This window comes from Zingiber officinale, chromosome 5B, assembly GCF_018446385.1.
Source record: "Zingiber officinale cultivar Zhangliang chromosome 5B, Zo_v1.1, whole genome shotgun sequence".
NCBI classification, from domain to species: Eukaryota; Viridiplantae; Streptophyta; class Magnoliopsida; order Zingiberales; family Zingiberaceae; genus Zingiber; species Zingiber officinale.
The window spans coordinates 109337712-109350831 of NC_055995.1; the positions used below are offsets into that span (position 1 = coordinate 109337712).

General features: G+C 34.5%; 2 protein-coding genes and 1 pseudogene across 4 annotated transcripts in view; all 3 read right to left on the bottom strand.

The window, feature by feature from the left end:
* Positions 1–4822: 4822 nt before the first annotated feature.
* LOC121985325 overlaps positions 4823–13120 on the bottom strand; it is a 63926-nt gene continuing 55628 nt past the window's right edge. For all 3 annotated transcript variants that reach the window (XM_042538697.1, XM_042538698.1, XM_042538700.1), the window contains 2 exons: positions 5881–6055; positions 4823–5560 (listed from right to left, as the gene is read on the bottom strand). In XM_042538697.1, coding sequence (XP_042394631.1) covers positions 4974–5560; positions 5881–6055 — 762 coding nt within the window. In that variant the 3' untranslated portion in view covers positions 4823–4973. The remainder of the gene's footprint in view (positions 5561–5880; positions 6056–13120) is intronic.
* LOC121985326 (ubiquitin-like domain-containing protein CIP73) lies at positions 6918–7631 on the bottom strand. Its single transcript, XM_042538701.1, has one exon. It carries the CDS (start codon positions 7629–7631, stop codon positions 6918–6920), a length of 714 nt encoding a protein of 237 aa, XP_042394635.1.
* LOC121985327 lies at positions 7747–8451 on the bottom strand (annotated as a pseudogene).

Genomic DNA, 13120 nt, shown 5'->3' on the forward strand with positions numbered 1-13120 from the left:
TTTATTTTGACCACTTTTGACTCGTTTGGTCCATCGGGAAACCCTTTTTGGGCAACCAAAAAACCTCGAAATCAATAATCAAGCTCGTAACTTGGTTGTGTAATCATGAAATGTTTGGTTAATTGAAAAACTTTTTCTAGGAGACCAAAAACTATACTAGAGTTAGTGATTGACTATTTTGTTGACTGAAATTGTCCTAATTGTGGACTCTGGTCAAACATAATTTTTTCCCAAGTGACTAAATGCATCAGTGTCTTTGATTTTTCTTTTCATCAATTGTGTTTATCTACAATCATTAGCACAATGAAAAATAGAAAATAAGAAATAGAAACAATCCCAAATATAGACAAATACATAACACCTGAATTTTTTAGGATTTAGAACTCCCAGATTCTTACTCCACAACCTAGAATCCCATTATAAGTACCACTACTTTTTTCTTTGTCAAACACCTTCCAGAGATGAAAAAACCTATTATAAAATTCTATTCTTAATAACAATACAATAAATACAAGTATATACGATAATAATGATATAGTAAAAAATGATTACAAGAACTTGATCGCTTGATCATTGTAGAGTTGCTTTGGAATGCTCTCTATTAAGCTTAGAATGCAACAACACCTACTCTAGACTGCCCGAAATGAATCTCCTAAAGACCTCTATATTCTCAGTCAATTGTTTTTACACCATCAGTCAATTGTTGTACTTGATGTAGTCAATATCATAGAAAATGATAAATCCACATCTTTTGGATCATCATTATTCACTTCCTGAGATATTCATTAGTCGACTATAAAGGGAAGTAGAATTTTTTTGAAAAATAAAGAATGGTTCTAATTAGAAACAATTTTTGAAAAGGGAGAGTAAGTAAAGGTTAAAAAGAAATTTTTTAAGCATAATTTATTTTCTAAAGGAGAGTTAGAATTTTCAAAATTATTTTTTAATTGTTTTCAAATATTATTTTCTATTCGTCTGTAGAATTGTTTTCCAAATTATTTTTATCTTAGTTTTTAAAAATTATTTTTAATATAGTTTTTCATAATTGTTTTCAGCTTAGTTTTTAAAATTGTTTTAAAATTACTTTTAACCTAGTTTTCAAAATTATTTTGAAATTAGTCTTAACTTAAATTTCAAAATTATTTAAAACTTGTTTTCGAAAATGATTTTAATTTGGTTTTCAAAATAGTTTTTAAAATTTGGCTTCCAACCTTAGGTTTCTAAAATTTGATTTGCAAATTGGTTTTGAATTTGGTTTTTCAAAATTGGTTTTCAAAACTTGATTCTCAAAACCTAATTTTCAAAACTTGATTTTCAAATTTGATTTTAATACTCAGTTATCAAACTTGATGTTCAAAATTATTTTCAAAACTCAAAATTTCAAAATTGGTTTCAAAACTTAGTTTTCAAAATTTATCAACAATACTCAGTTTTCAAAACTTTATTCAAAAATTGACTTTAAAATGTTTTTCAAAGGATGTAAAATATTTTTAAAAAAGGTCTTCCAAAATATGTTTTAAAAGGGTTTCAAAAATATTTTTCAAAGTGTTTAAAAATATTTAACAAAGATTTTTAAAAATATTTTTTTAAAGGTTTTGAAAATATTTCCAAAAAAGGTTTCAGAAATATTTTTAAAAAGGTATTTTGAAAAAGAAGTTTTCAAATATATTTTTTAAAAACATTTTTCCAGTATTTTGCAAAGGTTCTTCAAAAGGTGTTTTGCAAAAATGATTCTTAAAAATATTTTACAAAAAGTTGTTGAAAATATTCTTTTAAAGAATACTTTGTAAAAGTTAATTAAAAAGGATAAGTTAAAAAAGGGTTATTTTAAAAGACTTTAGAAAGGACTCAAATTATCTTTGGTGAGCTATTTTATCTTTGCTATGTTTATTCATATATTTTTATCCGACTTTAAATTAGTCGTCATACATCAAAAAAAATAAAATTACTAATATAGAAATACCAAATGATCAAATAAGAATATTGATATATGACAAAGAATTTAAAATTAAATATTATGTAACCTAACTTATGCATGTGTCCAGTTTATAGGTGCATATAACTTAACAAGGAACTTATAATAGATCAGATAGATTAGATAAAAAAAAACTTGAAAGGTTAGATGGAACAGACATCAAGCAAGGAAGTCGTAGTATGTTAAGTAGACTGAATATTAGATAGTGAAGACCCGATAAGTTAGAAAGACTAAATATCAAACAGTAAAACTCTAGTAGATCACATAATCCGCATACTAGGTTGTAAAATCCAAGTTAGTCATGTGACTAAATATGGATAGATAAAAAGTTCTGATAGATCAGGTGGACTAAATACCAGACACAAAGACCCTAATAGGTCGAGAAAGTTAGTGGTATATTCAAGATACAATTCACCTACAGAATTGATAGGTTATGGAGTAAAAACATGGTTCTAAATCACATTAAAATTTGTGTCATTATTATTTATTTTTACATCTCTATTTAACATAGATTATTTTTTACTAATTTAATTATTAGTTCAATTTACTTTCGCTACTTTATCAATTATTCATTTAATTTCCACTGCTTAGTTAATTATTTAACTTAGGGGACGTTTGGTTTAGGGGAATAAGAGTAGGGAATGAGAATGAGAATCATTGATTGCCATTGTTAATGTTTGGATTATAGGAATAGGAATACAAATAAGGGAATGAATCCTTGAAATTGGGTAATAACCCATTCCCATGTACCTCCCCTTCAATGAGTCATTACCCTATTTTCATCAATCAAAATATTCTCTTATTCCAAAAATACCCTTGACCTAAAACTTAAATTTTCTCCTTTAATATCAAATATCAAAATATATTTATTTATTTTTTCTTTCATATCACTTCTCTCTCCTTGTTCTCTCTCATCATTTTATCACACACTTTCTCTCTCCTTAATCTCTCATATCACACTCTCTTTCTTCTTTTTTTTCTCATTACACTTTCTCTCTCATCATACTTTCTCTCTCCTCAATCTCTTCCATCGCACTCTCTTCCTTCTTTTTTCTTATCATACTTTCTCTCTCATCATACTTTCTCTCTCCTCAATCTCTACCATCACAGTCTCTTTCCTCTTTTTTCTCATCACACTTTCTCTCTCCTCAATCTCTCTTGTCACACTCCCTCCTTTTTTTCCTCAACACACTTTCTCTCTCATCATACATTCTCTTTCCTCAATTTCTCCCATCACACTCATTGTTCTCTTTTTTCTCATCACACTTTCTCTCTCATCATACTTTCTCTCTCACCATACTTTCTCTCTCCTCAATCTCTCTCATCACGCTCTCTCTCCTCATTTTTTCTCATTATATTTTCTCTCTCTTCATCCTCTCCCATCATACTTTCTCTTACATTATATTTTCTCTCTCATCTTCTCTCATCATGCTCTCTTCTATCACACTCTTTTTTCTTATTCTCTCTCATCACACTTTCTCTCTCTTTATTCTTTCTCATCATACTTTCTTTCTCATCATTCTCTTTCATCATATTTTTCTCTCTCATTCATCTTTCTCTCTCATCTAATTTTTTCTCTTATTTTCCTTTAAGGGTAAAAAAGGAAATTTTGATTTATTCCGATAGAAAATATGCAACTAACTAAACATTACTTTTAAGAGTGATATCCATGCTCATACCCATTCCTATTCCACACTACAATGATTCTCATTCCGATTCCTATTCCTAGGAAAGAACCAAACGCCCCCTTAATTTATTTTCCACTCTATACTATACTTTAATGTTAACTTAGCACTTAAAATATCATACTCTACTTTAGTGTTTAATTAGCACTTAAAATATTTTTAAAATTCACAAGTTCTATTCACCCCTCCTCTCTTTTAGCGCCCAACATGATCATACAAAATTTTAAAGAATAGAAACATGTTAAACTTTTAAATGTGATTTTATGAAAAAATATATCAATTTGACCAATATATATTTTTAGTTTACCAGCCAAACCTAACTTTGGCCTCTGAAAAAAAATTTAAAAGTTACTAAACCAAATGATTCTTGTCCAATGAGTAATTTTAAATTTTACAAGCCAACCTCATTTTAGTTGAAAATATTTTGCAAGTAATCCTTTCTCTTATGGAAGTCATGCAAGTGTAGACTAAGTAAATCAAGAATGATCAGATGATTGACAGGTGACGTCTCATTAAGATCAAGACGAATTGGATACATGCATGGCAAGAAGTTAATTATAAAAGTGAAGCTTCTTGGCAAATGGAAGTCTTATAGATGAATCACCTAGTAAGTTCGACGAATGTCAAAGATTATTTACATGTTTGAAGAGATTGACTTAATTGACCCAAATCAAGTAGGACACGAAAACCGCAAGCTTGTTGAGGTCTCAAGCGATGGAATAGGATCTACTTGAAGACGAGATGAGAGTTCAAGAGAACTATATTTTATTTTTGGGTAGAAGTTTTGAACTTAAGCTCAGACTCGACAAGGGAAGATGGGTTCTAGGTAAAGCTGATAAAATTGCTTGAGGTCAAGCAAGATCAATCGATTCAGATATAAGATTAGCTGAATGGTTATCCTTGTTGACAAGGTGATCAACTGATTCCTTTTGCTTGAAGAATAGGAAGGGATTTTGTTTTGGAGTTGAGTTGGCTGAACAATCAACTGGAGTTGACTCGTATGTTTGAATTCAGCCAAAAATGGTTGTTTGAATTTCATTTTGTGAGATAAGTTTGTAACTAGGGAGATCAGTTGATTGAATGAACTTGGAGTTGACTAATACCATGTTAGCACTGAAAAAGTCAAAGGATCAACAGAACACAGTCAACCACTTAGGGCATATGCACCAAAATGTAGCAAAGATGAACTACATTGCTTTATATGCATACCTGAACCACACAAACACTGAGTTATTGGAGTATTTACAGAGAGAAACAAGGAATGACAGATGTGGAGCCATGATACATAAAACATTCTAATCAAATCACAAACATTAATCACTCATCTCAGCCAAAGCCTCCCTGACCAAATTCTTCAACACATATCCGCTAATCTCTTCAGTGATCTCTTGAACTTCCAATCCTCCAACCATCATACCAAGCAATTGGCTTATGTTGCTGCAGTCATCATCTTCCATCACTGTTTTCACAAAAAACGAATTCCTGATGATGTTCCATGCTTCTGCAGGCACAAGCCAAGCAGATTCCCTAATCCACTGATTTACGCTTTGTGAGGTGGGCAAACCAGTTGATCCAAATTCTATTGGTTCTGAGTTGGCACTGCTGAATAAGACGTTCTGATTTGACCTTTTTTCCTTGAGCATAGCTGCTACTTCTCTCCAGTAAAAGTAGTTTGTAAGTAGCACTTCATCAAATTGACCTCGAATAGCATGGTTTCTTGTGGAAACAGTAGTATTTATTGCTGAGCTAGAAGAAAGAAAATTTCGAGAGAATGCATAATTCTCCTCGTGATTGGTGTCCACCTTGAATGGTTCTTTATTAAATATTGAAAAATCTGGGTGAGTATTATCCCTTGGTAAAGAACGGGAAACTGATTCAATTGGTGGAGCCCTAGAGATACCTTATGAATAGAGGAGAATCATATCAGTAAAGTGTGAAACAAATAAAAATTGAGAAAACTAAATGTAAACAGGATGCCCATTATGCTGAAAAAGATTAAATTACAGGATAAAGATGAACTTAATAGGGAACTCTCGCATTTTTTCTCTAGTACAGAGTGAGACACTAGAGAAAAACTGAGATCCAGATGCTAAATGAAATGTAACGAAGATATCACCATTTACAAAATTATTAATTCTGTTATGATGACAAAAATTAGCCAGATTGATAAAAAGCTTTAGCTTTTCACTAATTTATTGCAGATTAGGAAAAGGGTCTTACTTTGTGTTCCAGTAATAACATCAGACGACTTGGATATAATGTCATTTCTTCTATCTTCGTACAGAGTATCCAAGACTGAAGTAGGGCTAGTTTGATCTTGGTTACCTTTGGAGTTTTCAAAGTTGACTTCATCTCTCATTGTATTACATGCTTTAGCTTTCTCATTAGAAGAAGCCTGTCAACAATGTAAATATATAGCAAAGAAAGAAAATTCAAATGGGAAATCAAAACAAAGATTAAGTGGCATACTTCCTGTAAGGTCAAATTCCCCAAAATGATATACAACAACATTCAACCCTTTATCCCATTTAAGTAGGATTGGCTATACAGATCTTCCTACGTCATTAGTCTCGATCCCCTACTATATCCGTATCTATATTTAAATGAGTTTTATCCTAAATTATAGTTGCTATCCAAGTCTTCTTTGGTCTCTTCGAACAGGATGACGATTATCTTGCGGGCTGACGAGAAGATGAAATTGAGGATAAAGCAAGAAGAGAAACAAAAAAAAAGAAACTTTATTATCAATAGAGGATAATTCCTCAAACAAATATACAGGAGTTTATATAAACTCTAGAGCTAAGACCCAAATAAAAAAAAAAATCTTAATATATAAACTACAATTCCTATCTTGTAAAAAAAGGAAAGAAATTCTAAAAGAGAGGAAAATTTTTTCTAACAGACTCATAATCTTAAAATCTCTAAACGGATCAAAAAGCCAAACTACAAACGAAAGAAATTACCAAAAATACTTAAAATACCAAAATATCTTGAATACCCAAAAGGTAAAAATTACCATAAATAATAATAAAAATCTGCAAATCCTCTGCATCAATAACCCCAGGTTAAAAGAACTTGTCTTCGAGTTTAGAGTAGTTTCAGGTGGTAGCCTAGGAGGAAAATCATCTGATATTAACTCGATAAAATCTATTGGCAGCTGTTGGGCTTTGAGAATCCTCAGTGATCCAAATGCACTTTATTTCCAAAATTGAGAAGCTAAAAATCAATTTTGCACGCATCAATTCCCTTAGCATACTTTATTCAACCAAATTAATTGCTTCATCAGCTTCAATCTTCTGATCGTTTGCATCAGCACCAATAGTCAGAAGCTTCTCAACCTTATCGAGGTTTATCATTTTGTCAAAGGAAGATGGCAAAACCATATCAGGTAAAGGTATTGACACAGCTGCAGGTGAACTAAAGCTCAAACTGCTGTGATAAATTAGCTCCTGATCTATTTTCCAAAGCCAAGGCACTACCAAAGTAACATCTTGTTTTGCAGATTTAGCCATATATGCAGTAAAATTTGATCCTGGATAGAAAGGAACAGGCTGAATCACCACAGGATTAGGTCCAGTTGCAGAGATGAAAACTGCTGGTCCCACATTGATCACAACATCAGCTAGTCTTTCACCCAACGCCATTGTCATACAACCCAACTCTAGTAATAAGGAACCCAAGTTCTGCAATAAGACTCCAGATTTAAGCGTACTATTTTGAAGGTTCCCACACATAAGTGTAAAGGTCAAACTTGCTTGATCCTCTAGATGCCCTGTGAATTGTGATATGTATCCATCAACTTGCATCATTAGCAATTCTATTGTAGAAAGCAGAACTTCTACGAAAGATGCTGGACTTGGTAAGCCACCAGGGATAAAAGAATGGTGAGACTGAAGACCATTGTCAAGCATATTAGTGATGTTTGCTTTATTTCTGTACTCCACACCCTCTATGAAGAACTCATCTCCCATGAAGCTCAATGGTGGCAAAAAGTGAATACGCTCGCCCCAAGCACCCCCGCCAACCCGTCCCAGGCCAACACGGAGGAAGTAAATCACGGACGGCCACTAGCCTTTGGAATAGTGACTAACACATATCTCCCATGAAACTCAAATACTGATGTATAGTGGTCAAAGAATCAGGAATTACAGTTGGCTGTTGAGGGCCCAATGAAACTGCAGCCTGGAAATGGTCAAGTAACTACCTAGAACCAAGCTCACCATCCGGAATGTCAAGAGAGGTTCTTGTACCCAAATCCCTGAGATCTGTACTTGAGGGCTGGGATCCAGTGTTTCTTGTTGCAACAGCATTTAAGATACTAGATATAATCTGAGAAAGATCTTGAGTATATGATGGCCCCCTGGCCAGCATTGACTGTCTCAAAGACGAAGGTACAAGCTCCCTGACCAACATGACTACAATGAGTATTGGAAGTAGCATTCAAAACTGGTGCACCTTCATTTTCCATATGACTTGTTGATGGGAATAAAGAAAATTGTTGTGGTTGTCTAACAACCAGATACAAAGTGTGACCATCTTCGATATGGTATGTAGACAGGATTTTGTCATCTTTCAAAACCTTGCCACAGCATATTAGACGTTGTTGTTCAGAGATTACCCCAGTTATACTGGCTATTTGCTCCTTCAACTTCAGAATTGGCACAAACTTGTCTACTCGCAGGGTGTGCGTTCGAGAATCCAATGTTTTAATTTTAATCTCTATATGCTCTGCGAATCTTTTGTGAAATTGATACATGATGTTGTTGTTTCCGAAGGATCATAAGCACCCATATTCTCCTCAAGTGAACGGGGAACGAGGTCAACGCCAAGAGAGTAGGAAACCTGGACGAGGCAAACAAGTGACAGCAGCTCACGAGCCCCCACAAAACATATTGCGGTGTTAGAATTTTATAGATTTAACTCCGCAGTGGAGAGACCTATTGTGTTTGATTTCCCATCCTCTTCATCCTTGTCTTGAACATAAACCAAGGATGAAGTTTCTTTCTCAACTTCAGTATTGCTTTCATGGGTTTCAACAGGGAAGGGTAGGAAGGAAAGGTGCTGATGCGACACATAATCACGTACCTCATCCAAGACCTCGGGTACAAACACAAACTTGTCTGTGGGATTGGCAAGCTTGTCGCCATGGATCAGAGCATTGGCATCTAACACCACCACCGAGATGCCTTTGCTCGACGTAAGGCTTCCGAACACTTGCGTGGAGATCGCCTCTTGGGGATGCGCTGTCGGCTTCTTCTACAACACAGATCTCCAGCACGTGGTCTACACTGGAGGAACCGAGGCAACCGTGGGAGGGGAGGGAGATGAGATCACATCAGCATCCATGGAACCGATGCAGTTGAGGTGATGTGCAGCAAGAAGGGGGCGACGGCGAGGCGTGAGGGATTGGTGAAATTTGGCAAGGGATTTAGGGCTAGGGTTTGGGGTAGGTGATGTCTTCTAAAATAAAGTTTGAGTATACCCAATGGGAAGAAATTGGTTCTTCATTTTTTTTCATCTTCTCCCAATCCTTGATCTTGTCTTGTCTTGTCTTGTCAGTCTCATGAGCATTGCAAGTACTCCCACCATGATGATGCTAGACCTTTGAGTTTGGAGGCAACCAATTTCACCTACATCCGATCTGAAACTTATTTATAGTTGAAGACCTGCTCCACTTTGTTGATCCAATCAACAAAATTTTCTGTATGTGACGTATCAGAAAATTCGGGTAGATAAACTTGAAATCCGAGGTCTCCATGTTGATCCTCTCGACCACGTACCTCTCAATCTTCAAAATTTCGCGTCATCGCCGCTTCTGTAAATCACGTCGGGATAAATTTATAACTTGCCCCTATAAATCCTCAATCCTCAACCGTCTTTCATGATGCTCGACTTCCTCTATCAGAACATGTTTACCGCGACCACGATGACCTTCCATTGTATGTGGCACTCAACTTCCTCAATCAAACACTTACAGCTCTAACACTGGGCATGATAACAATTATCCTACGGGCTGACAAGAAGACGGAATTGAGGAGAAGGCAAAAAAGAGAAACTTTATTATCAATAGAGGATAATTCCTCAAACAAATATATAGGAGTTTATATAGATGATATGCAAACTGCAAGTATAGGTTGTCTTCAAATAATAAAATATCAAATGCACAGGGATTGGTGGCTAAGTACTAGTCCAATAAACAAATGCAATTGTCTAAACTAATCGTGAGATTTGAGTTGTGCAAGAGCAAGAGATCTAAGGGGAAAAAACAGAGAATATGGTGAGGGAAGAGTATTGAGTGAGATGAGAAAACAAAAAGGATAGTGATCGGAGAAAATTCGATGGGAAAAGCGATTCTAAAATTTCGGTTTCACCACAATGATTGTAAATACTTAATCTATGTTTGGTTTCCTATCCTCAATGGTTATTTATGTAGGTACTATCCTATGATATCCGATATGAACTTTGGGATTACATCGGCATATCCGTTCCAATTCGTTGTCTACTTTCAGAGAGATAGAGGTGAGGGATTGATTTCTTAAGGAGATCCTTTTCACGTGATTCCACAACCTCGAGTTGCCTTCTCTTAGTGCATGGCGACGAATTGGAACTAATCCATTAAGATCTATAATAGTCTATTGCTCCTTGTGGCATACCGATCTACTTTCGTAGGCGACTATCCACGTCTTGAGTTTCTATAGGTCAAAGGATTGGGTTCTCCTTTCGATTCATCCCTGCACCTCATGGGATACGAAACTTGTGCTTTTAGCATCAAGATCGTGTCTACATAGTAGATTTGTTCCACAAATACACATGGCATTGATAAGAAACATTCAAACTCAATAGATTCAACAAAATAGTGTTTATCAAAAGGGTTAATCAAGACTCTACTCAATAAACTCGGAGTTACAACTAGAGATAATCATTCAAACAAGTTACAATCAAGACAAATTCAAAAAAGGGAAGAAAAGCTTAGTCTTAATGTGTGGGATCATCTCCGGATGCTCTCCGATCTGAAATATGGGCGTTAAGGTTTCGAAAATCCCTCGTATCCATTGTCCTAAGTCTTCTTAGGGCCCTTGGGCGGTTCCCAATCTAGATCCTAGTTTGAGATCTAAATCATCCTTTTATACCTGATTTCCAGGCTTCCGACACGACTGTGCCCGCTGACACGGCCTGGCTGTGTTGGGCAATGACATGGTCGTGGCGGCTGGCACGACCTGCGCATGACAGGCGTTGTGGCTTCTTTCGGGCGGCAGCACGACCGTGCCGGTTGGCATGGCCTGCTCGTTGTGCACATGGGAAAGTCTGAAAATAGGGCACAACCACTCTAGGATAGCCACGGCGTGGCCACAGCCGTGGCAACTGGAATGCACTCAAGAATTGGCCTTTGGACTCTGTTTTCCCTCCTCTTCGTGCCCTATCAAAGAAAATAAACAAGAGCAGCTCTCCGAACTAGAAAAGTATCAAAATGAAGCACAAATAGATGAAAACATGAGATATATGCATATGAAATGAGATAGGATATGTGTCAAACTACGATAAAAAACATATATGAAATGTACACATTAATAGACTCTAAACCTAAGACGCAAATAAAGAAAAGAAATCTTAATATATAAACTACAGTCCTTATCTTGTAAAGAAAGGGAAAAAATTTTAAAAGGAAAAATTTTCCTAATAGACTCACAATCCTAAAATCTCTAAACGGATCAAAAATCCAAAAATATAAAAGATAGAAATTATCAAAAATACCTAAAATATCAAAAATATCTTAAATACCAAAAAGGTAAAAATTACCAAAAAATAATAATAAAAATTTGTGGATCCTCCTACATCATCTCTTCCTCAATTAATGTGTATATTTGTTGACATTATGTCACATAACTGAAGCATTTATTGATACCTAAGTACATGTAAATACTATCTTAAACGCGTCTCTCAGAGTTTTCTCTCAATAGGCACAACACCAACTTTCTTTTTAATGTTCTCATTTCTTATCATGTCCATCCTCGTATGCCCACATATCCAACTTAACATCCTCATTTTTGCGACTCATCTTCTACTTATGTGTTCAATTCATAGTCTAATATCCTACTTCATATAACATAATAGGTCTAACCATCATTTGTAGAACACTTAAGCTTAAGAAGTACCTTACGATCACAAAGAACACCTATACCCTCTTCCATTTCAATCATTTTGCTTGTATCTTATGTAAAACATCACTTTCAAACCCTCCATCCTTTTACAAAAGCAATCTTAGATAACTTAAAGCTTTCGGTTATAGGTAACTCATATCTCATTTTAACAATTGTCTTGTATGTCTAATACTACTAAACTTAATTTCATGTCTTGTCTTTACTCTACTAAGCCTAAAACCTTTTACATCTATAGTTTTCCATCAAGATTCGAACTTATCATTTACTCCTTCACGTGACTCATCAACCAAAATAATGTCATCTAAAAATAAGATATAGACTAGAACAGATTCTTAATGTAACGCTTCAGTTAATCTACTTGAAGGCTTCACTTTTGTCATTAAATTCTCATACATATCTTTAAGTATTTCAATATATATATAGGCTAACATCTTTTTTTAATTTGCATAATTTTGTTATGTCTCCTTTATTTGTATACAGGGGACTATATTACTTACTCCATTGAACTCTATTGATCAGGTATTTTCTTCATTTTCAATATTAAGATGAATAACTTCGTAAGCCATTCAATACCCTACTTTCCTAGACACTTCTATACCTCTATTAGAAATTATTCGGTTTAACCGCTTTTCCATTTTGCATCTCATTTAATGCTTATTCTAGTTTTGAAATTTGGATTCTCTGATAAAAGTTTAAATTTTTATACTACTTTGATGTACAAAAATTTTCTAAGCTAAGTTGGTCACCTAAACCTTCATTAAAATATTGATAAAAATATTTATTTCATCGCTCCTTTATTTCCTTATCCTTCACTAATACCTTCTTGGATTCATCTTTAATACATCTTATTTGGGTAAGATCCCTTATTTTCCTCTCTCTCACTTTAGCTATCCTATAGATGTCATTTTCTCCTTTTTGTATCAAGCTATTGGTACAAGTGTTCGAAAGCTTCATTCCCTTCTTTCTTGATCTCTTTCTTGGCTATTGTATATTTTCCTAGAAACTATCATCAACAATATAATAAAAAAAACATTTATGCTCGTAAACATGGCATATACATGTGGGAAGCACAAAAGCACAAGTCAATTACCTCAAAGCTCAATCTGCATGAGGATTTAATAAATGAAAGATGGATGGATGCATCTTCTTGCAGGGATGTGGGTGGTTTGTTTCAAACAAATTATATTTTTTATGATGTGGATGCTAGCTTTATGGTCCTATTTGAATCTCTTGTGTGAAGCAAGGATCTGATCAATATTATCACAACATAATGGTACAACTCACTCTCACATTTGACTATT

Excerpts from the sequence above, each read along its gene's own strand:
- LOC121985326 (XM_042538701.1), bottom strand. The coding sequence starts at position 7,631 with ATGGGAGATGAGTTCTTCATAGAGGGTGTGGAGTACAGAAATAAAGCA.